Here is a 24,439-nt window from a genome sequence, read left to right on the forward strand (position 1 = left end):
AGAATAAAGATAGCTTACAAGCATAAACTCAACCAAAGCACAACTAAATACCACCATTTGATATAGGAGCATTCAATGAAAGCATAAACTCTGTAATTTCCATAACATTCAAAAACCTACAGCAATCGAAATTCCAAAAGTTGAGGAAGGGAAGACGTATATACAGACAGATAGGGGACATATTATCCAAAACGATAAAGGCAGCCGTTTACAGTGTGACATCGGGTACTTCACTTGCCTTCACAAACCGGCCTTTGACTCTCGTCCTAGTATCAGCCCTGGCCTTCCTCGACTCATACCGTATTTGCTTGTTAAATCTGTCAATGTTATGTTTTCACCACATCAATTGAAATACCAACCAGAGTAAAACATCTTCTCATCTTAATTATTATCATACCTTCTATGTTTCTTCTTCTCCTTGTAGCGTAGCATTGCATTGTCTCGATTTTGAGCCATGTCTACCTTAGCTTTCACCTCGTAATTCACAGACTCGCTACCGTCTCGGACATGTCTAGTGGTATCACATGTTAGGAGTTTGACCGGATTGGTATCGGATAATGATCCCATTACAGGTTTGTTGTTACTCTCTTCAGTTTTCGGTATATAGGTCGACAATGGTTCATTGCAGCCGTTCTGCAGTTCACAATAAGCCATTTATATCTATACACCAGCTTTCAAAGTTGAAGCAATACCAAACATAAAGGCAAGTATATAACATGTTATAAGGATCTCAAATATCCGTGCTATGGCAATGTATGTCTGTGCTTAAACAACATACATTTCTACACGAGGAACCGCCTTGAACAAAACCAGCATCTTCTGTACCGGATTCTTCACTATCTTTTGACCTCCCTGATTGAAAATCCCATATCTGAAAGACACTTGTTAATATATAAAGCATGAGTCGTTGGTTTACGCTAAAGAGTTGTTATTTTGACTAGGGGTGCTAATTGAGTTCAACATCTCATTAGTAGATCGAATTCGAATCGATCAATGCTCGATTCGAGTTTATTCGACTTCAATTTGAGATCGACTCGATGCCTTAACAAGTTAAGTCGAGCAAGGCCCGACTCAACTCAATAAGTTTGTGAACAACAAGTTATTTTTTTTTGGAAGTTTATAATAATGTTGTTTTTTTATGATTGATCATGTATTTTTAAACTTTTTATGATTGTTACTTTGGTTATAAACTTGTAATATATTAGTTTGACGTATTTATGGATTGTCACTTTAGAGTTTATACTTTGAGATTGCTTAACTCACTATTTTGATATATTTTTGTTAAATTTGTTAATTTATGTTTAATTACTATATTTTACATATATTTAAAAAACAATGCAAAAATTCTAGAAAGTGTAACGAGCAATGAGTTTTTTTTTTTTTTTAACGCCTATGAGTCTAGCAAAATCTTATTAAACTTATCGAGAGTATTGAGTTGAGCATGAATTCGAACAGATTTTAAATCGAGTCGAACAAAGCTCAACTCATGATCAACTCACCCGATAAACGCCCCTAATTTTGACCCAAATTTAGTAATTATCTCAGCAATTTGAAACCTAGCTATCACAAATATGTTCAACAACTCAAAAGCACTTAAAAGGAAAAGGATGATTTTAATAACCACGCACAAATAATTTCTGTGAAGCTGCAAATAAATGTTCATAACTACATTATGCATCAAAGAAGAAAATAATTTGATTAAAAATAGATTTGATGCATACCTGGAATGGCAGATTGGAAGAGTTGGAGCCCCACATAAGCAATGCTTCATCAATATAATCATTTTCTCTCAACATTAGCAGAGAGGTAAAGGGGGTCTGCTGTTGCTGTTGAGATTCTTCATCATCCCCGTTTTCAACTTCAAAACTGGCTAAATTCTCGTGCTCATCACTTGTAGTATTCCCCTGTTCATCTCCATCGCCGTTTACTCTCACCAAATCCCGCTTCCCCATTTCGACGAGTTGCCTATACACCTCATGGTCCAGCTTAACGGAGCTAAGCAAAGCATATGAAACGCAAGAATTCTCTTCAGGTAACATGAAATCTTCAATATTCGTCAGTTCTCGCTCGTACAAAGAAAACCCAGGAATCAAATCCATCAAATCTTTGGGTTTCAAATCAAAACCGAAGAGTGAAGCTAGTTGAACCACGGAAGGACGACCTGAGAAACCTTCAACCGGAGAACGCTGGTGCGTAGATGAACCAGGACAGTCTCCGGCGTTATGTGAATTCCGATCACAGTCATGGCATAGCATAAGATTATCATCGGAGCAAAGAAAAGAAGCCGGTTTGGCTTTGCAGCCGTCGCAGATCTGGGAACGAACGTGCTTGAGAGAGAGGGAATTGGCGGAGTGTACTTGTTGGTCACAGAACAAACAGAGACTTGCGGAGTCGGCGCTGCAATACAGAACTGCAGGCTTTGAGTTGCAGAAGTGACATAACAACAGCATGGATCTTCTTGGTTTTGATTTTGAGTTCTTATTCATCATCAAAGTTGAGATCTTCGAATTGAGAAATAAGGAAAACGTGAGACGTAGAGCTGCAGCCCCTAAGCACGAGTATAGTTCTGAAGAAAGATTCCAAAAGCGCAAAAGTGATTTTTATAAACAAAAGTACAGGTACTTGGAGTAGATATTTTTGATACTATATAGGAAGGAAGAACATGATAAGCATGCCAGGATGGAAGGGATAGGGTGACATGTGAGTCCACTGGAGTAAAATATCTTAACTTTTTGCCTTCTATTTTTTTTTAATCAACCTTTTTTGCCTTCTCGATCTAAGAATATCATCCCTTTTTCTGCTTAGCTGGCCTGAAATTTAACGGGCTATCTAATTCTTCTTTTAGTCCCTATTCTTTTAGGCCCTCTAAAAATAATATTTTTATTTACTATTAAAAATATTCAATGAATTAAATAATAAAAAATTCAACAAATATCCATTCAAGACCATTTACCATTACCAAGTCAAAACCAGTTATTAAATACGTATTTTATTTTTTTGTAAATTACATGTTTAGTATATAAATTCTCAGTTTTAGTTTGTTTTAATATTTAAATTTTTTATTTTTTCAAAATTATATCTAACGTTTAGTTTTTCTTCATCTTAGTACCTCAACGTTAAAAACTCAACGTGATTGCCTTTTTTATGGGTAAATTAGATAATTTATCACTCAACTATCTTCTCACTCCTATTTTGGTACTAAAGTTAACTACTCAACTTTCAAATTGCTCCTAGTTTAATCACTCTAATTTATTTTATTAATAATTTTTGTGACATGACATTTTTTTTTATTATTTTATTAATATATAATTAAAAATAAAATTGAAAGTTAGAGTGATTAAATTATGTGTAATTTGAAAGTCAAGTAATTAAATTAAAAAAATTAAACTTTTGTGATTAAAATAAGAGTGAGAAGATAGTTAAGTGATGAACAATGTAATTCACCTATAAAAAAGGTGCCAAAGTGCAAATTAGCCGTTAAGTTTATAATAGCAAGGTACTAAAACGAAACAAAAATTAGATTTTAGGTATGATTTTTAAAAATGTAAAAGTTTTGGTATTGAAACAGATCAAACTAATAGTTTAGATACTAAATACGTAATTTATTCTTAAAAAAGAGCAACGACGGCGTAGCGTACATCACTTCAATGTCACTGGTCAGCTCAAGATCATGAAACCTACACTAATTATTATTAAAGTCTTCAGCAACCTCAATCCGAAGAAGAAAAGAGAAATCCGCAACGGCACGCTCATGGCAACGCTGATCGGAAATCCGTTGGTGAAGGCATTGATTGTTCTGTTCTTTGTATCAGTAGCTACCGCCACAGGCGACGCCCCGTTCATCATCGCTCACAAGAAGGAATCCTTGACCAGACTCAAATCAGGCTCCGAACGCGTCTCCGTCTCCATCGACATCTACAACCAAGGCTTCTCGTGCGTTTCTCTATCTTTTTTTTCCTTTAATTTTATCCAGATTTACCTATCATTCTGAATCGATCCTCAATTTTGAGCTGAACTCAGTCTATCCTTCTCGTATGTATTCGATTACCTTTAAGCCTTGCATGATAAGCAGATGATTTTATGTGAGAAAAGATTGCATTTTATTTTGAGGTGATTCAAGAGAATAAGTGGATGCAAAACTAATTTCATTTATTGTTTTAGTTATTTGGATCTAGGATAAATGAAATGAAATGAAATGAAATAGTAAATCTGACTGTCATCTCAATAAATTTTGAAAAAGAAAGGATATATTCCTTTTTGATAATTACGCCTAGAGAATACTTTGGCACTCTTACTTTTCATTTTCCAAAACTTTTTATGCTCTAAAGTTTTGCATGTTCCATGTATATTCAATATTATTGTTATATTTCCAATTCATGTAAGTTCTGTTCTAACCTAGTTGACTATCAATTCTAATTGGAGGTTAGTTTTACTATATGATCCAAAATAATGCTTGAATTATATTGCTGGAAATTATGGCAACTCTGGAGTGGTTGTAAGAAGCATTGTCTATTTTCTCTTCTTTTGATGTTCCTGCCAATTCACAAGTGGAGTATTTTTGGATTTCTCTTGTATTTTTGTGTTGTTGGGATATTATCTAACATGAGGAGCAATCTTTGGGGGGGGGGGGAAACCCAATGATTCAGGACAGCATATGATGTGAGTGTGATCGATGATAGCTGGCCCCAAGACATGTTTGATAGAGAAACTTGACGCGTGAGTTTTTCTTTTGTTTAATTCTATTGAATATGTTCTTCCAGGATTAAATCAATTAAAACGCTGAACTTTACTCTGCAGTGGAGCTCTTCTATCTCATTCATTTGAATTAGAGGCCAAAAAGCAAGGAAGGTTCTATGGTGCCCCAGCAGTAATTACTTTCCGCATTCCCACAAAAGCTGCTTTACAGGTTTGAGATAACTGCAGAATCTGTTCTTAAAATGTAAGGGAAAAGAAAAGAAATTGTCGAGATAAGTTCTAATGCTCTAGTTTGTTGTGTTTTTAGGAGGCTTATTCAACTGCAATTTTGCCGTTGGATGTTCTTGCTGAAAGACCTCCGGAGAAGAAGTTTGAGTGGGTAAGTTTTGTTTGGAATAGCAGTAATCAATGAACCATAGCTATTCAATATCTTTTTTCCCTTTTTTCAATGTTACTAAATCTTTGTTTTTGTGTTTGTTACTTTTGGAACGCGCTTTGGTGGTGACTAAATATTGAAGGCTAAGGTATGAATGTTTCCTGTTATATTTGTTGAAATAATCATATGCTTCTAAAATTTGAATGGATGGGAATTGCTTGCAGGCATTGCCATATTTGTTTCAGGAGTAAATAATATGACCATCTAGTTCTTAACCTTTGCCTCTCATAGTTTGATTTATGGAATGCATAAGCTACTACCTATGATCTATACCTTGAAATTAATATAAAAACCCTCCCTGTCTACAGAGGTTGCTGGCTAATTATGGATCTCAAATTTCTGTGATCTCAATTGTGGTTTTGTTCATCTACCTGATTGCGACCCCATAAAAATCCAGCGCTGCAAAAGCAAGCAAGAAGAAGCGCTAACTACAGTAGTTGAGCTGAGAATAGCTAAAATAAATAGCCTGCCTGCACTTAATGCACGAGCCTTTCTTTCTGTTTGCACTTAGACAGGGTTTTCCGTTGTTCTTGTTCATTAAAAAATTATTATGGTTAGAACATGTTTTTGGAAATTTCTAATGAAAAATGAGTTTAGCCGAGTCCTAGTTCCTAGGCCTAGTAAACTGGATTGAAACAAGTAATGGTAGAAGTGGAAGAAGTAATATATGGTGATGAGGTGACAATTTTGAAAATTCAGTACCTTTTATGGTCATGATTATTATTGTTGTTCTTTTAATTTGAAATGCGTTCGGCATTGCATTAGATGTGAGGGAAGTGAGTTATGGATGAGACGTGATTGTGGAAATCCTAGACTAAACTTGACTCGTGAGTTGACATGAAAGGAGCTTTTTGTTTTCTGTGTCATCGAAATGGTAGCTCGAGAGAAGCCCCTGCGGTTTGTGAGCTATTACTTGTATGCATAAGAATACCGAGGGATACATTCTGGTTGGAATTCAATTAATTTCAGGATTTTAATTTTATATACGATTATTATTTAGTTAATCTACTTTAATTCTTTGAAGGACGTCTGAGTGCGTTTGGATGATTGCCTTCTCTCTTCGAATAGTTCAAATTGCAGATGACACCGCTCTTTTGAGGGTGACTAGTCATTCTTTCTTGATAAAACATCATGGCTAGGGATCTTATAGATGATCCAAAGAACTTATCATCTTGCTTACAAATCACTCGAATTGCTTAACATCATGCTCGGAAAATTTACAAATTGTCCAGAGGACTTAAAATAATTTACTAGGCAAGAAACTTTGAAAATTGTTCTATTAGCTATCGAAACAGTCTTTGGAAATTTGGATCGAATCACGACTTAAGTGAAAAACTTTCCTTTGAGATAGGTAAGGTTGGATACCTAAATATTACATTTGTAGCACCTTTTCACGTATTCGACCCCGAACAAGAGTGACTGACATACCCCGAACACGAGTAAGAGATGTCACGACATGTATAACATATTCCATATTAGAAAATCGATCAAAATTTTGTTTCTTTAGATTAATACTATTTAGCACACTTCATCAAAATTACTTATTCGCGTAAAATCAAAAAGTAATATTTAAAAGTATTTATCATATACGATTTCAGGTAGCAACATAACATTTCAATATTGTTTCTTATAAATGAAACTTCATAACATCTGACTAAATAGAAATTTATCTTTATGCTCATAAAAAAAATATAATTATACTATAATATACATTGAAATATATATATATATATATATTACTTACTACAATCCATAATATACTCTATGACAAAATCACTCAAGTAGTGTAGACATATCAGAGTTTTTTCTGATCTTTCCAAATGTAACCATATTAAAATATTAGACTCTTATTACATTTATCTATGCCAACTAGAAAATCATATTAATGGTAGGATGTCATTACAGATTCCGATAAGTAGTCTTCGATGATTGATGCCAAGTTCAGCCCCTTACTCCATTTGCTTTCTTTTACCTAGTGTGAAAATCATCACACGCTAAGTATACACTTAGTGAGACAATTTCATAACTATATAAAATAAAGTAAGACGTATCAAAATATGAAACATCATAATAATCAAAGTACCACAAATATCATATAAAATATATATGAACATGTAAAACAGACTTATTAAAGTCATTTCTATCAACATATAACATGTAACATCAACATTTCATAAATAAGGCATATTATGTCAAACCTAGTATTCAGTAGGACACATGCTTTCATTGCAAACATATAATATGTACCTGTCATATATTTTCAGTTCATAGTATGTACTTATTCATAATCAAGTCAATGAGTGTGCACAATATGTAGTCAAATTGCCACATAAAGCATATGCACTAATACTGGAGTACACAAATGTACTAAACAATATCGGTCGATAAACACTCCACCTCATGGCATGTCAATTTTACCAAAGGCTCTCAATGCATATACAATGGCCTTTTATGTCAGAATCATATACCATTCATTTATCAGGAGTATCCTTTGATACTAATATATCAAAATATCATATAAAAGTGCATTGGGCAGTTCATACCCTAAATATTCCATTTTCACATAACACGAGATATCCTGGAAACATCACTTATCACTTTCCTGTTTGAAATTTGAACATTATTTTTCATTATATGATAAATATCATAATTATCGTGACAAGATAATAGAGTTAGCTCATTTCAAACATTTAAGATCACATATAATATAAGAGTAGCATAAAAGTATAATTTATGACAAACATCATATGCTAACAGTTTTCAAAGAAATATAATTATGTATTAATATCCACACTTAAAAAATTATTACGTTTATTCCAATAAAAAATATACTTGAATACGAATCTAAGCATGTAAGGCACTTCTTCTAGTTCAACTTGTACAATTTATAGTGAATTTTCTAATTTGACTTACATAAGATGTTTTGAGTAGAATCTGCTATCTTGTTTTCTAACCTATCATCGATTAAAAATTCATAACTTTTTGTATACTTCTCAAAATCAATAGTTGTTTGTTTTAAACAAAAATAAACTGATATACAAATCCAATTATATAAAATCATCCTGTAATCATTTATGTAGAGTTTTTATGGTGATTTTCTACTTACTGTTCATATCATACATTTTAGGCAATTTCCCTATTTTGCATCTTTAGCTTATTCATTGATTCTATTATCTTATCAAATAAACTATATGCATGAATCACAAATAACATAACCGTCACTGGCTCATCGAAAGCCAATGTTTGCACGAAAACATAGATACAAATTAAATATGCACTCACCTGGTATACTTAACTGGCAAACCTTCCTTAGTAGTTCAAGTTTCATACTTGAGCTTTAATATTTATTGATCTTGATTCCAATCACAATTAAAATGAATATCATTTGCAAGACAAATATGTTTCAAAAAACGTGTTTGAATCTTACTAACATAGAATCACAATAGAAAACAAATTTCTAAGAATCTTTCGATGCTCATTCGATACTAATTTCATGTCTCTACATCAATGCTGACGTTAATACTTCAAATTAACCATTCAACTCCCTTTTTATCCAAATTCATCAATACTTCCCATACCATTTTTAAACTTTACATTTCAACCATTAATTATGAATTCTTTTAGAATTCATCTCAACTTTTTCATTTCATTCAAAATGGTACTTTTCCATTTAACTTTTATTCAAGCTTCAATTAACATAATTAAAAATTTAATCATTTAATTCACACATAGAAACATCAACAATTACACTTTTCACTTAAGTTCGCAACTTTTATATATTTGTGATTTGGTCCTCATAATTATACAAACTTCTAATTTGATCCAAATCAATATTCTAATATCAAATTCAACATTCCAACATTCAATTTCAGCACAGTACATTAGCTATTGCACAATTGTACATTAGTCCATAATTTTTCATAAATTATGAATAAGTCCCTAATCTTGTCAAAATTTACAAATTGGTCCAAATAACATTCTAAAGCTAGTAGAACCTTTGAAATATCATTTCTAAGCTTAGGAAAAAAATTTCCATAATTTTTCGTAATTTATTCTCAAGGCTGAATTTTTAGGGTTTATAATTTCATGATTTCTACTTTGATTCAAGCATGAATTTAACCTCTAAACAACATTTTCAAGATTCTACAATTAGACCCCTAACATTATTTATCCCAATTAGTTTTTTCTTCAAAACCCTAGGTTACAGCCGGACCTTATTGAGCTTAATTTCAAGTGTTTTAATTAGCATACAAGCTTGGAAACATTGACAACATCAAAATTTATCATCAATTCATAAAACCCTAACATCCCCTTCATCCAACATATTCATGAAATTATCATTTAAAGCATGTATAAATTGTACCAAATGATAGAGCATTTCGAATAGATCAATTTTATATTTCACACTTTAATCAAAAAACCTAATGAATTTTCTTGAAAATAAAAAATAAAATTTCTCCCCATACCTTATTATGTTCACTGCCATGGCTTATTTCATGAAAAAAAAATTATTGATAAATCTAATTAAAAATCTAAGATATTTGTCATTTTAATAACTTAACATTCATTTAATGGGAAATGATAATTATACTCTTAATGAAACTTGATAATTACAAAAAAAACCATATCACATGTTCATATTTATCAACCAAAGTCAAATATGAACAAATTTACTCTTTCCAATTTTATCCATGCATTTTTCTAAAATTTACAATCATGCCATTTTCATCATATGGTCCATAATTAACATGGAAAATAAATCTCAAATCCATTGAGCCATATTAATTGCCATCATTTTAAAATATGGAAATAGTATTTCCAACCTTTATTTATCACCCTTCAAAATTTCTCAAAATTCTAATTCAATAAATTTTTACCAGAATTTAACACTTTATTGCTTTTAACACAAATTATGGACCAAAAATATGATTCCAAAGAAAATATCATTTTTGCGGGGTGAATTATTCATTTACGGGGCCAAAATACCTAAATTTTGAAAATTACATTTTGGTCACTAGCCAACATTTTTACTGAATCTAAATCTTACTAGAAATGTATTTGGAAGGGATCATGAGTCGATTACATTTAAAGAATGATTAACATCCTGTAACTCCCAAAATTCGTACTAATACAGTTATAGGTTGTCTTATTAGCAAAAATTAAAATTTGAACTGAAATTTAAAGAGAAAATTGTTTACTTACTTTTGGAGAATATACTAATAAAAATAAATAAATAATAAAAAGAGTTATAATAAATAACATCTCAAATTGCAAAGTAATAAAAAAATTAATTTGTTAGTATGTATTAAAATAAAAATAGTATAAAATTAAAGGGCAAAATTAAAACTAATGAATTAAAGTCAATTAGATTTAGGGACTAAATTACATTAAAATTGAAATTAGAAGGAATAACTACAAGAATTATAAGTAAATTATATGGAATATGGATCAAATTGAATTTACTCTGAAACCTGAGAGGACTAGGAGGTAATTTATCACGAAGGCTGCAAAACATGCAAGTCTAACCCCGGTTAAACCGACCCATGAGCTGAGAATTTAAACCTAAAAATCCATTTTTATGCTTCATTTGCACCTTCTCTCAAAAGAATAAAGACATAGAAGCTTTGGCTTCTCTCAGAATCCCGGCCAATCATTATCATTGTTGGTCGGTGCTTGTCGTGCGCTGTCCGTCATCAATGATCGTCAGCCGTTGTATTCAATGGTTGTTTGGGCCCAAATTTTACGGGAAACCTTACCTTACCCCTTAGAGTTCAAATCCAACCTCTATAATATCCTAAAAATTTTGGTTAGTAACCAAAATATAAATTTTGAAAGTTTTATGGATAAAGTAGAAAATTGGGAAAAGTTTAAGGACCTAAGTGGTAATTTTCCAAAAAAGTATTTCATAAATGAATTTGGTTAGTGACCAAATTGTAAATTTTGAAAGTTAAATAGCCAAAATATAAACTTTGGAAAAGTATAAGGACTAAGATGTAATTATAAAAAGTTGTGTAATACGGCCTTGTAAATGAGTAGTTTACACCAAGAATGAATTTTTTGTGGGAATTAGATTTTTCGTACGAATTTAGTACTAAAAGTTATAAAGTGATAAAGTTTAGTAAAAATTTGGAAAATTGTGTCAAATAGAAATGTTGAAAAAATTGAAGGATGATAAATTAGGCTTAAAAATATTATTTTCACATTTTAAAATGATGGAAAATAATATAGAACATTGGATTTGAGAATTTAATTCCATGTTTAATTTGGACTGTTGTATTAAAGTGGCAAGATTGTAATTTTTGGAAATTACAAGGGAAAAACGGTAAAGTGGGAATGTATTTTGTTTATCTTTGACTTTGGAAGATGACAAGTGTAACACCCATAACCCATATAATTATACCTATAAAGATTATAGATGTCACTCGAATATTAAAACCATTTTATTTTAAAAACGATTTAAAATTTATTTTCTTAAAATAGTAATTGATATTATAAAAATATCATATCATATAATTTATAATTTGCTATAGCAAATTTAATTCAAAAGATTTTATTTTTATTTTTTATGAATAGTGATGAACAGTAAACAATACTCGTGGACAGTGAACAGTGCATCGATGTGCTACAGTGACGTGAACAATGCATCGATGCATCAAAACATCGAATTAATATTGTGCATCGATGCATTGCTACAGTGCATCAATACGCTACAGTAACTGCTATAGTAATTTTCAGCATTACACAAAACTCATAAAATTACCATTTTGTTTCTAAATTTTTTTAACAAAGCAAATAAAACATTAATAATTACATGCCACTAATTAAGTCTACATTACATCTTAGGGTGTCTTACTGATATAGAAATATACTTCTTGATGCTTGAAGTCGCCTTGAACTCTCTATTCCTCTACAAGCTTTTTACCTATGCGTGAAAATCATCACACGCTAAGTATAAACTTAGTGAGGCAATTAAAACAATAACAGTGCAATACAACTCATGCATGAATTTCAATTTCAAATCAAATGCCATAAACCATGCTAATAGCATAACCAATATTTTACCATGATCAAAATATCATAACTGAATATAAAAATATTCTTTCCAATATACTTGCCATTCATTCCATAAACTCGTAAGCTTAATTTTCATGCTTACCATTTATTAACCAGTAATCTATAAAACCATAAACCATAGACAATAGCCCAATATATAACCCTGAGGACCCTGGTACACGAGTTAAATATATGCACCGTAATGTAATCCCGAGTAAGACACATAAGGTCGTGTCCACCATCTGTACTAGGTATCCTTAAGTACAGTCCCGAATATGACACATAAGGTTGTGCCCACCATATACACTAGGTATCCTTTAGTGTATTCCCGAATATGCAGCCTGCTGCTAGACTCTATGGCATGCCAACTATACCCTGTCCATCAATGACTTACTTGGGCATACAGTCTATTTTATTTGATCCATCCATGGCACAATATATTATCAATATTTAACATTGGCAGTTCATACCCGAAATATCATTCATGGTAAAATATCACATTTTCCAAAATCAATGCATTATAATTTCATACTCTGACATATCAATTTCATGTCAATTTATAAAATAATATCATGCTGATAAAACCAGGTCGACTTATTGCAAGTCTTCCTGATGATGTATAAAATATCCATGTATAATCATGCATGTATTGCACTCACCTTGACACTTTATAATTTACCAAAATTAAAGCCTCACTATTGTCCATAATAACCCTTTTCTTTTATACTCGAATCATTTTGAACACCGAGTAAATCACAATCTGTACAAAATATAGATTCATACCTATATATGTTAGTATTGTACTAACATAAATATATATTTCCAAAATATATTCCATTATCATACTTCAAACTATTCACCACAAAATACTTTAACATTTATTAATTCTTTTTAGTATTGAAACCAACTTTTCCAATTTACTCAAGATGGTCCTTCACCATTTTACCACCTAAATTCTTAATACCAATAATTCCATCATTGAAATTATTACCATTTAAATGTTGTACTTAAATCACCTAACTTTTCAAACTTCCCAAAATAGTCATTTTCACATATAACACTCATTTAAATTCCCAATCAACAATTTCCAGCATAGAACATCGATTATATAACATTTACATAACACCCCATCTATTTTCCAAAATTTTTGAATCGATCCCCAACTTTTCAAAACTTACAAAATGGTCCTCAAATTTTCTAAGGCTTGTAAAATACTTCCTTAATCATTTCCAATCCTTATATAATTTTCCCATAATTTTTCTCAATCAAACCATCTATGGCCAAAACTTAAAGAACAAGTTCTAAAAAGATTAAACATGTTCTAATCATCATACATGCTTAAATATGAATCAACTACTTCACAAACATCACGATCCATCATCAATTTCATGATCCCTTATATGAACACAAACCCTTAAAATTGGGATCTTTGAACACCAACAAGATTACCATGCAATATTGGTACCAAAAGATAGAGATTTTCACGTATAACAATTTTCTATTTACAACTTACTCAAGATCCTAAGTAAATTACTTGAAAATTGAGTTTAAAATTTTCTCTTACCTTGAGAGAGAACCCACGGCTGATTTGGAGAAGAGGATGAACAAGTGAAATGATATGTTGGGTGCATTTCGTAGTATTTTACATTATATTTCACTTAAAGGAATATAATACTCATTTAATTGGGATAAGACCATATCACCCTTAATGAATCTTCTTTTCTACCATAAAACCATGACAACTCATCCTTATCATAATTCAAAGTCAAAGATGAATTATTTTGACTTTAATTTTCGAAATTTCCCATGAAATTTCAAAACTTGCATTTTAGTCACTAAATTCCATTGTTTCGATTAAATCTGAAAAATTTCATATTTTTAGACCAAATTTATTTGATCCAAAATATTAAAATAGCATTTCCAACCATTTTATAACATCCTTCAAATGTTTTTGTAAAATAGTATTTCTACTTTTTCTTTACCAAATTCCAACTTCAAAATATAATTCCATAAAACCCCACTCTCAAGAGTAAACTATCTATTTATGAAATAAGATTCTTTTCAAGAAATTTAACACTTAATTCCCTAAATTTCTTCCAAGTTTTATACTTTGACCATCAAACTTTCAAAAGTTACATTTTTGTCACTAACTAAAATTTGGGGTATTATAATAAGGTTCAATTGGCTTGGTATTAAGGTAAATATCAAGCTCATTAAGGGTAAATTAGTATAGATATTTTAATTTTAAGAGTAAATTGGTAATTTAGTATTTAATGAATTTTTAATTCATTATTTAATAAAGAAAGATGAAGAATTGTCAAAGGAATTTCTTCATCTTCACCAGCATGGACGTGAGCTCCCCCCAAAGGGAAGAAAAAATATTTCTTTTCCATTTTTGAGCTATTTCCTTTGGATTTCGGATTATCTCGTGAAATAGAAATTTGTTCTACGCGAGAAACGCTATCTTTTGGTACCATTTATGCTTGCTAAACTTGATTGATTTCAAAAACCCCCAAATCTAGAGGTTTTTGTTCAGACTATGGTTCTTGAAATGAATGATGATTATTGATGTTTTGAGGTTGTAGATTCATATTCAAGCATATATGATGATTAAAACTTGTTCAATCTTCCTAGAACTTGTTCTTAAAGTTTCGACCAAACTATGAAGTGGGGAAAACTTTGTGTTTTGATGAGAGTTGTTGAGGGCTTTGATTTGTATAGATGTTGTAAAGTTGAATGGAAGTTGATTTCATGCTTGAATCGAATCAAAATCAAGCAAAATCATGAAAACCTAGTTTTAAAGCTTAAATTATTCGGATATGGTATTGTTGAGTGAGAAAAATTATGGAAAATTTTACAAGGGCTGAAAATGATGTAGGAAGTATGTTACAAGCCTTAGAAAAATCAGAGGACCATTCTGTAATTTTTGAAAATTTGGGGAACCAATTCTTCAATTTTGAAAAAGTTATGAATGATTGTGTAATTGCCTAATAATTGATGTACTACGCTGGAAATTACTAATTTGGGAATTAAATTGAGTGTTTAGATGTGAAATTGGATTATTTTGGAATGCTTGTAAAAGTTGAGGTTTAAATCACAAATACGGAAAGTTTGGGAGCTCAAGTGAAAATGTTAATGGAATTTGGATTAAATGGAACTTGAGTGGTTGATTAGAAGTATTAAGGTCAACATTTATGTTGTGACATGGAAATTGTATTGAATAAGCATCGAAAAAATTTATTAGGAATTTATTTTCCAAAATATACCTATGTTAGTAAGATTCTAACATTTGGTTTGAATTTGCGTATGTTTGGTAATGATGTTCATTTAGATTGAGTGTTTGAAATAAATATCAAACAATATCAAAGCTCAGGAAAATTTTAAGGATGGAATGTTAAATCCTAAGGGAAGTTTGCAAGCTAAGGACACCAGGTGAGTGCAAATTTAATTTTTACTTATGTTATCGAACAAACATTGGCTTGCGATGAGCCAGTGGCAGTGTTACTATTGTAAGGAGTGACTCCTAAAACGTTATGTTACTTGTGATGTGTGCATATATCTACAATTGGTGAATTAATAGAATTAGTGAATAAGTTAAAAAATACAATTTGGTGAAATCTGAATAGAATTTATGTTCTGGAGAGTAAGTTTAGAAATCACCATAAATTCTAAAAGAATGATTAAAGGATTACTTTTATACTTTTGGACTAATATACCAGTCTAGTTTTATTTATAACAAGCAGAAACCGATTTCGGGGTGTCTAAAAAAAGATATGAATTTTTAACCGAGGAAAGGTCAGAAAAACGGGGCAGCAGATTCTGCACAAAACAGATTCTGTCGGTCGACTTTGACAATTTACTATAAATTGTACAAAATGAAATAGAATGAGTTATTTATATGGATAGATTCGTATTTGAGTATAGTTTCCATTGGTATAAACAAAATAATTTTTAAAGGTGTATATTAATATAAAATAATATTTCTTTAAAGCTAGTGCAAACTGCCAGGATATGAAATTATGCAAAATTTCGGGATTTAAACAAATTAGAAACAAAGGATCCAGTTAAAGCTTAGTGAGGCTTATATTTTGACTTGCATATAATGTAAAAATGAGTGCAATGCATGCATAACATTATACATGGATGTTTTATACATCATTGGGTAGGACTTGCGATACGTCTACCTTGTTTAGGTTGACATGATATTTATGTCATTTATCATGTATTTGACATATTCTAAATATGTCAAAGGTTGAATATAAAATAAATTGATCACTGATCATTACGTAGGATTTTATCATGAACATATATTATATTTATCATGAATGATATTTCAGGTATGAACTGCCCAATATTAAATGGTATATATATACTTTGCAATGGATGGATCAAATAAAAGTATACCATATGCCCAAGTATGTTATTGAGGGTCGGTGTTATTAATGGCATGCCATAGAGTCTAGTAGCTTCATATTAGGTAGCGCTAGAGTGTCTAGAGAAGGCACATAGTGCAGGCCTCCAAGTGTCTAACAAAGACACGATACAAAACACTATGGTGTACAAGGTGGGTAAAGGCCGACCTCAGCACTATTATGTAATATATGACTCCTATACCGGAGTCCTCATACAATTATACTTTGGGCTATGGTTTAATGGTTAATAAATGGTAAACATGCAAATAAGGTTACGAGCTTATGAGATAAATGGCAAGTATATTGGTAAGAAACTTGATATCCAGTTATATCATGTTAATATATGGTAACATGGTTGGAATACAGGTAAAGTGATCATATGGTATCGAATATGGTTATTCATTTAAATTTATTTGTTGCATTGTTTTAAATATTATGATTGCCTCACTAAGTGTATACTTAGCGTGTGATGATTTTCACGTGTAGGGAAAATGTAATAAAAAGAGTAAGGAGCTAAGCTTGGCATAAATCAATAAAGAAATATATACAGGTACAATGATAACATCCTATTGTGTTTTAAATGTTCTAGCTGGCATGTATACGAGAATGAAATGTCTGAAATTTCTTAATATAATTAATATTAAATATAATTAATAGTAAAAAAATTATGATTTTCTCTGAATAATTATTTTATAATAATTGTTTCAAGTTTAAAACAAAATTTTACTCAGTTTAATTAAACAAATGTTTTGAATTTTTATTGTGACGTTTGTAACTCGTATTGGTTCGCGTATCTGAGTTATGGGTGTTACATTTGTTGGTATCAGAGCTACATATTTAGCCGATTCAAGTACTAAACCAAGCTTGTTTTGTTTAAAAAAAATGTATACATGCCACTAGAATGTCATTATTACTGATTTGGTGATTATAAGGTTCGATTGATGCCACTCCTTACTAATAGAGGTGAATAAATATTGTGTAAAAAATAGTGTGTATTTGAGGGTTTGAAGAACATGATCGAGCAAGAGGTTAAAAAATAAGTTAATAGTGATAGTAGTGTTGTTAACCATCATCCTCCTATTTAGTCTAAATAAGATGATGATTTGGCACAATAGGAAGTGCTAATTGTTGGATTAAGGAAAACCTCATTTATGCATAAGTCGAGTATTAAGGAAAGAATGAAACATTCTGCTACAATTGATCTAAAGTGTTGCGTGTGCGCTTAACCCTTTAGACTTGAAAGCGAGGTTGAGTAGTAGTTGTTAACAGTAACTGTCTGGTAAGGATTCAAAATGTTGAGTTTTAGTAGACGTTATAAAATTACCTTTCAAAGGTAATTTTTGAAATGGATTGATTTCCCCTAGCTTGTCATGATGAATTATCGCTTAAAGCGATTGGTTTTAAAGAAGTAGAAAAGTTTTGAGATATTAATGATTGGAAAATAGAGTAAAAATGTTCCCTACTGAAATTTTGGCAGTAACTATTATGAGTTATCACTACTAGATTGTTAAACCTTCTTAGTGAAAGAGGTGGATATTCAAACTTTCTTGGTTAAGTTAGAAGTTATTCCAACTGTTCGAGGGTATCCAAATATGTAGCTGTAGAAGTTGCCTGGATTACCTATGGATTAAGATGTAGAAAGTAAAATGGTGATGTTTCCTGGTATTACATTTATTTCTATAGCCGTATCGAATGGCTTCAACTGAGCTCAAAAATTAAAGGAATAGTTAGTAGAATGGTTAAGACCGGGGATTTACTAGATTAAGCGTGTCATCTAGGATGTACTAGTGTTAATTTGAAGAAGAAAGACGAGTGTATGAAATTATGTGTAGATTATTGTCTATTAAATAAGGTAATGAAGAAGAACAAGTATCCTCTTCCGAGGATTGATAATCTTTTGATCAGTTAGAAAAGTGCATTGGTTCTTCCAAGTCGGATCTCCTATAGGGATATTATTAGTTAAAGATGAGGAAAAAGATCTTCCTAAGACAGTTTCAATATTTAATAAGAACATTATGAGTTTGCAATAATGTCGTTTGGTTTGACGAATGTTCCTGCGACACTTATGGATGGAATAAACCGAGTATTTCATTTATACTTGGATTAATTGGTGGTAGCGTTCATTGATGTTTTCTGATATGTTGTAAGACTAGGGAAGAACATTATGTCTGTTTTGGAATAGCTTTTCCAATTATTCGGGAGAAAAATTGCATGATAAGTTGACCATGTGTAAATTTGGGTTGTATAAGGTTGTATTCCTTGGCCACGTGGACTCAGCTAAGGGGATAAATATATATATATATATATATATATATCAAGGTAGCGTGAGATATAATTGAAAGATGAATTCCAAAGAATGTTTTCGAATTTCAAAGTATCTTGGGATTTGTTAGTTACTATCAAATTTTCATAAAGAACTTTTTGATGATTATATTCCATATGACCAAGCTATTGAGGAAATACATGTTATTTAATTGGATTGTTAAGTGCCAAGAAACTTTGAGATGTTAAAAGAAAACAACATAAGCTCCAAGGTCAATATAATTAGAATCTGGAAAAGATTATGTGAATTTTAGTAATGTGTTTAATAATGGTTTGGGATGCGTGTTCATACAAGAGGTAAAGTTTTGGTTTATTCTTCAAAGCAATTATAGAATCATGAAAGAAATTTTCAGACTCATGATCTCGAGTTGGCAAAAGTTGTGTTTACCTTGTTGATATAATACCACTATCTGTATGGTGAGTGACGCTATACCTATATGGATCTCAAAAGTCAAAAATATGTGTTGACTCGAATGAGTGAAAAGGAAAGAAATGGATTGAATTCCTTAAAGAATGATGACATGCTTATCAACTGCAAATAGGAAAGGCTAATGGGGTGGCTAATACGATAAAGCTGAAAGACATTTATATTTTGAGAGTTTTGAATGTCTGATTGTCTTTAAAGAAATATGGGGTTTTGATTGTAGAATAAAGTTAAAGCCTATGTTGCTAGATCAAGTGCAGTATCTTCAAAGAAAATATGAAAATTGTTGTTTTTGATGAAGATAGGACAAGTGGAAAAAGTTGAAACTAAAGACTTTAAGATTAAGTCTTATGAATGTTTATATTATCAAGGAAATATTTTAAAAGAAGGTACGAAAAGAGTTATCAATTGAGCATGATGATAGCTCCGTACGAAGCTTTATATGGGAGAAAGTGCAGAACACAATTAAATTGGTTCGAGTTAAAAGATCGGGATCTTGTGGATCATAATTTAAATAAAAATGTTGAGGATAAAGTGAGTATAATTCAGGATAATCTGAAGATAACATCTGATCGGCAAAAGTATTAAGTTGACTTGAAGCGAAAAGAGATTGAATTACATGAAAGTGATAAAGAAGTATTTCTTAAATTATCACATTGGAAAAAATATAATATATTATGGTTCAAATGTAAAGGAAAGGAAAGAAAGTTAGACCAGTGACTTATCAACTAGAAGTGCCTCCGGAAATGGACAAGATCCATAATGTTTTTCATGGGTATCGATTGGAAATAGGGATTCAGATAGATTTGACTTATGAAAAGAACTAGTACTTATTGAAGTTTGATAAAGAAATCAAAAGTGAAAAAGCCACATCATTGTCTATTTAAATCAAGAATGTATTGGAAAATTCGAGGATGAATTTTCTTAAGGAGGGAAGAATTGTAATATCAAAAAAATTTTGGTTAGTGACCAAAATATGAATTTTGTAAGTTTGATAGATAAAGTAGAAAATTAGGAAAAGTTTAAAGACCTAAGTGGTAATTTTCCAAAAAATTTATTCCATAAATGGATTTGGCTAGTGACCAACTTGTAAATTTTGAAAGTTAAGTGGCCAAAGTATAAACTTTGGAAAAGTATAGGGATTAAAATATAATTATAAAAAGCTATGTAATACGGCCCTGTAAATGAGTAGTTTACACCAAGAATGAGGTTTATGTGGGAATCAGATTTTTCGTACAGATTTGGTATTAAAAGCCTTAAAGTGATAAAGTCCAGTAAAAATTTGGTAAATCGGGTCGAATAGAAATGTTGGAAAAAAATTGAAGCATAATAACTTAGGTTTAAAAATATTATTTCCACATTTTAAAATGATGGAAAATAATATGGAACATTGGATTTGAGGATATAATTCCATGTTTAATTTGGACCGTTGTACTAAAGTGGCAAGATTGTAATTTTTGGAAATTGCAAGGGCAAAACTGTAAAGTGGGAAAGTATTTTGTTCATCTTTGACTTTGGAAGATGATAAGGTTTATTTGGCTTGGTATTAAGGTAAATATCAAATTCATTAAGGGTAAATTAGTATAGATATTTTAATTATAAGGGTAAATTGGTAATTTAGTATTTAATGAATTTTTAATTCATTATTTAATAAAGAAAAATGAAGAATTGTCAAAGCAATTTTTTTCTTCACCAGCATGGACGTGAGCTCCTCCCAAAGGTAAGAAAAAAATTTGTTTTCTATTTTTGAGCCATTTCCTTTAGATTTGGGATTATACCATGAAATATAAATTTGTTCTACGCGAGAAACACTATCTTTTGGTACCATTTATGATTGCTAAACTTGATTGATTTCAAAAACCCCCAAATCTGGAGGTTTGTATTCAAACTATGGTTCTTGAAATTAATGATGATTATTGATGTTTTTGAGGTTGTAGATTCATATTCAAGCATGGTTGATGATTAGAACATGTTCAATCTTCCTAGAACTTGTTCTTTAAGTTTTGACCAAACTATGAAGTGGGAAAAACTTTTTGTTTTGATGTGAGTTGATGAGGGCTTTGATTTGTATTGTAAAGTTAAATGGAAGTTGATTTCATGCTTGAATCGAATCAAAATCGAGCAAAATCATGAAAACCTAGTTTTAAAGCTTAAAGTATTCGGATGTGGTATTGTTGAGTGAGAAACAATTATGGAAAATTATATAAGGGCTGGAAATGATGTAGGAAGTATGTTACAAGCCTTAGAAAAATATAAGGACCATTACGTAATTTTTGAAAATTTTGGGGACCAATTCAATAATTTTGGAAAAGTTATGAGTGATTGTGTGATTGCCTAATAGTTGATGTACTATGCTAAAAATTACTATTTTGGGAATTATAATGAGTATTTAGATGTGAAATTGGATTATTTTGGAAAGCTTGTAAAAGTTTAGGCTTAAATCACAAATATGAAAAGTTTGGGAGCTCAAGTGAAACTGTTAAGTGAATTTGGATTAAATGGAACTTGAGTGGTCAATTAGAAGGATTAAGGTCAACATTTATGTTCTGACATGGAAATTGTATCGAATAAGAATCAGAAAAATTTATTAGGAATTTATTTTCCAAAGTATACCTATGTTAGTATGATTCTAACATTTGGTTTGATTTTGTGTATGTTTGGTAATGATGTTCATTTAGATTGAGTGTTTGAAATCAAGATCAAACAATATCAAAGCTAAGGAAAAATTTAAGGATGGAATGTGAAATCCTAAGGGAAGTTTGCAAGCTAAGGACTCCAGGTGAGTGCAAATTTAATTTGTACTTATGTTTTCGAACAAACATTGCTTGCAATGAGCCAGTGACAGAGTTACTATTATAAGGAGTGACACCTAAAACATTATGTTACTTGTGATGTATGCATATATGTGCAATTGGTGAATTAATAGAATTAGTGAACAAGTTGAAAATGCAATTTGGTGAAATCTGAATATAATTTATGTTTTGGACAGTAGGTTTAGAAAATCACCATAAATTCTAAAAGAATGATTAAAGGATTATTTTATACCTTGGGACTAATATATCAGTCTAGTTTTATTTATAACAAGAAGAAATCGATTTCGGGTTGTCTACAAAAAGATATGAATTTTTAACCGAGGAAAGGTTAGAGAAACGGGGCAGCATATTTTGCACAAAACAGATTCTATCGGTCAACTTTTAAAATTTACCATAAATTGTACAAAATCAAAAAGAAGGAATTATTTATATGGATATATTCAAATTTGAGTCTAATTTCAAGTTGTATAATGTAATAATTTTTAAAGGTGTATATTAATACAAAATAATATTTCTTTAAAGGTAGTGCAAACTGTCAAAATATTAAATTATACAAAATTTTGGGATTTAAACAAATTAGAAACAAATGATTCAGTTAAAGCTTAGTGAGGCTTATATTTTGACTTGCATATAATGTAAAAATGAGTGCAATGCATGCATAACAATATACATGGATGTTTTATACAGCATTGGGTAGGACTTGCGATAAGTCTACCTTGTTAAGGTTGACATGATATTTATGTCATTTATCATAAAAGGTTGAATATAAAATGAATTGATAACTGATCGTTACATAGGATTTTATCATGAAGATATATTATATTTATCATGAATGATATTTCGGGTATGAACTGCCCAATGTTAAATGATATTGATATACTTTTCCATGGATGGATCAAATAAAAGTATACTATATGCCAAAGTATGTTATTGAGGGTCAGTGGTATTAATAGCATGCTATAAAGTCTAGTAGCTGCATATAGGTAGGACTAGAGTGTCTAGACAAGGCATATAGTGTAGGCCTCAAAGTGTCTAGCAAAGACATGGTACAAAATACTACGGTGTACAAGGTGGGTAAAGCCCGACCTCAGCACTACAATGCGTTATTAGGTAAGCAACGCTCGACCTCAGCACTATTGTGCAATATTTGTCTCCTATACCGGGGTCCTCATACAGTTATACTTTGGGCTATGGTTTAATGGTTAATAAATGGTAAACATGCAAATAAGGTTACGAGCTTATGGGATAAATGGCAAGTATATTGATAAGAAACTTGATATCTGGTTGTATCATGTTAATGTACGGTAACATGGTTGGAATACAGGTAAAGTGATCATATGGTATCGAATATGGTTATTCATTTAAATTTATTTGTTGCATTATTTTAAATATTATGATTGCCTCACTAAGTGTATGCTTAGCTTGTGATGATTTTCACGTGTAGGGAAAATAGAAGAAAAAGAGTAAGCAGCTGAGCTTGGCATAAATCAATAAAGAAATATTTACAAGTAACAAGGATGACATCCTATTGTGTTTAAATGTTGTAGCTGGCATGTATACGAGAATGAAATGTCTGAAATTTCTTAATATAATTAATATTAAATATAATTAATAGTATGAATAAAAATTATGATTTTCTCTGAATAATTATTTTATAATAATTATTTCATGTTTGAAACAAAATTTTACTCGGTTCAATTAAACAAATGTTTTGAATTTTTACTGTGACATTTATAACTCATATTGGTTCGCGTATATGAGTTATGAGTGTTACATTTATTGGTATCAGAGCTACAAGTTTTGCCGATTCTAGGACTAAACTGAGCTTGTTTTGTGTTAAAAAAAATATATACATGCCACTATAATGTCATTGTTACTGATTTGGTGATTATAAGGTTCAATTGATGCCACTGCTTACTTTTTGAGGAGAATAAATATTGTGTAAAAAATAGTGTGTATTTGAGGGTTTGAAAAACGTGATCGAGCAAGAGGTTCAAAAACAAGTTAATAGTGATAGTAATGTTGTTAACCATCATCCTCTTGTTTAGTCTAAATAAGATGATGATTTGGCACAATAGGAAGTGCCAATGTTGGATTAAGGAAATCCTCGTTTATGCATAAGTAGAATATTAAATAAAGAATGAAATATTCTGCTACAATTGATCTAAAGTGTTGCGTGTGAGCTTAACCCTTTATACTTGAAGGCGAGGGTGAGTAGTATTTGTAAACAATAACTGTCTGGTAAGGATTAAAAGTGTTGAGTTTTAATAGACTTTGTAAAATT

At 30.9% G+C, this 24,439-nt stretch overlaps 1 protein-coding gene and 1 pseudogene across 1 annotated transcript; one reads left to right on the forward strand and one right to left on the reverse strand.

Annotated features, from left to right (window-relative positions):
- Nucleotides 1–125: 125 nt before the first annotated feature.
- On the reverse strand, nt 126–2,548 carry LOC120205796 (zinc finger protein CONSTANS-LIKE 14-like). Its single transcript, XM_039205598.1, has 4 exons — nt 1,722–2,548; nt 779–871; nt 398–633; nt 126–317 (listed from the first exon to the last, which is right to left on the reverse strand). Exons 1-4 carry the CDS (start codon nt 2,487–2,489, stop codon nt 209–211), a joined length of 1,206 nt encoding a protein of 401 aa, XP_039061529.1. The 5' UTR covers nt 2,490–2,548; the 3' UTR covers nt 126–208.
- A 1,166-nt stretch (nt 2,549–3,714) lies between these two features.
- LOC120205761 lies at nt 3,715–5,596 on the forward strand (annotated as a pseudogene).
- The last annotated feature ends 18,843 nt before the right edge of the window (nt 5,597–24,439 follow it).

This window comes from Hibiscus syriacus, unplaced genomic scaffold (assembly GCF_006381635.1).
Source record: "Hibiscus syriacus cultivar Baekdansim isolate YM2019G1 unplaced genomic scaffold, ASM638163v2 tig00013040_pilon, whole genome shotgun sequence".
NCBI lineage: Eukaryota > Viridiplantae > Streptophyta > Magnoliopsida > Malvales > Malvaceae > Hibiscus > Hibiscus syriacus.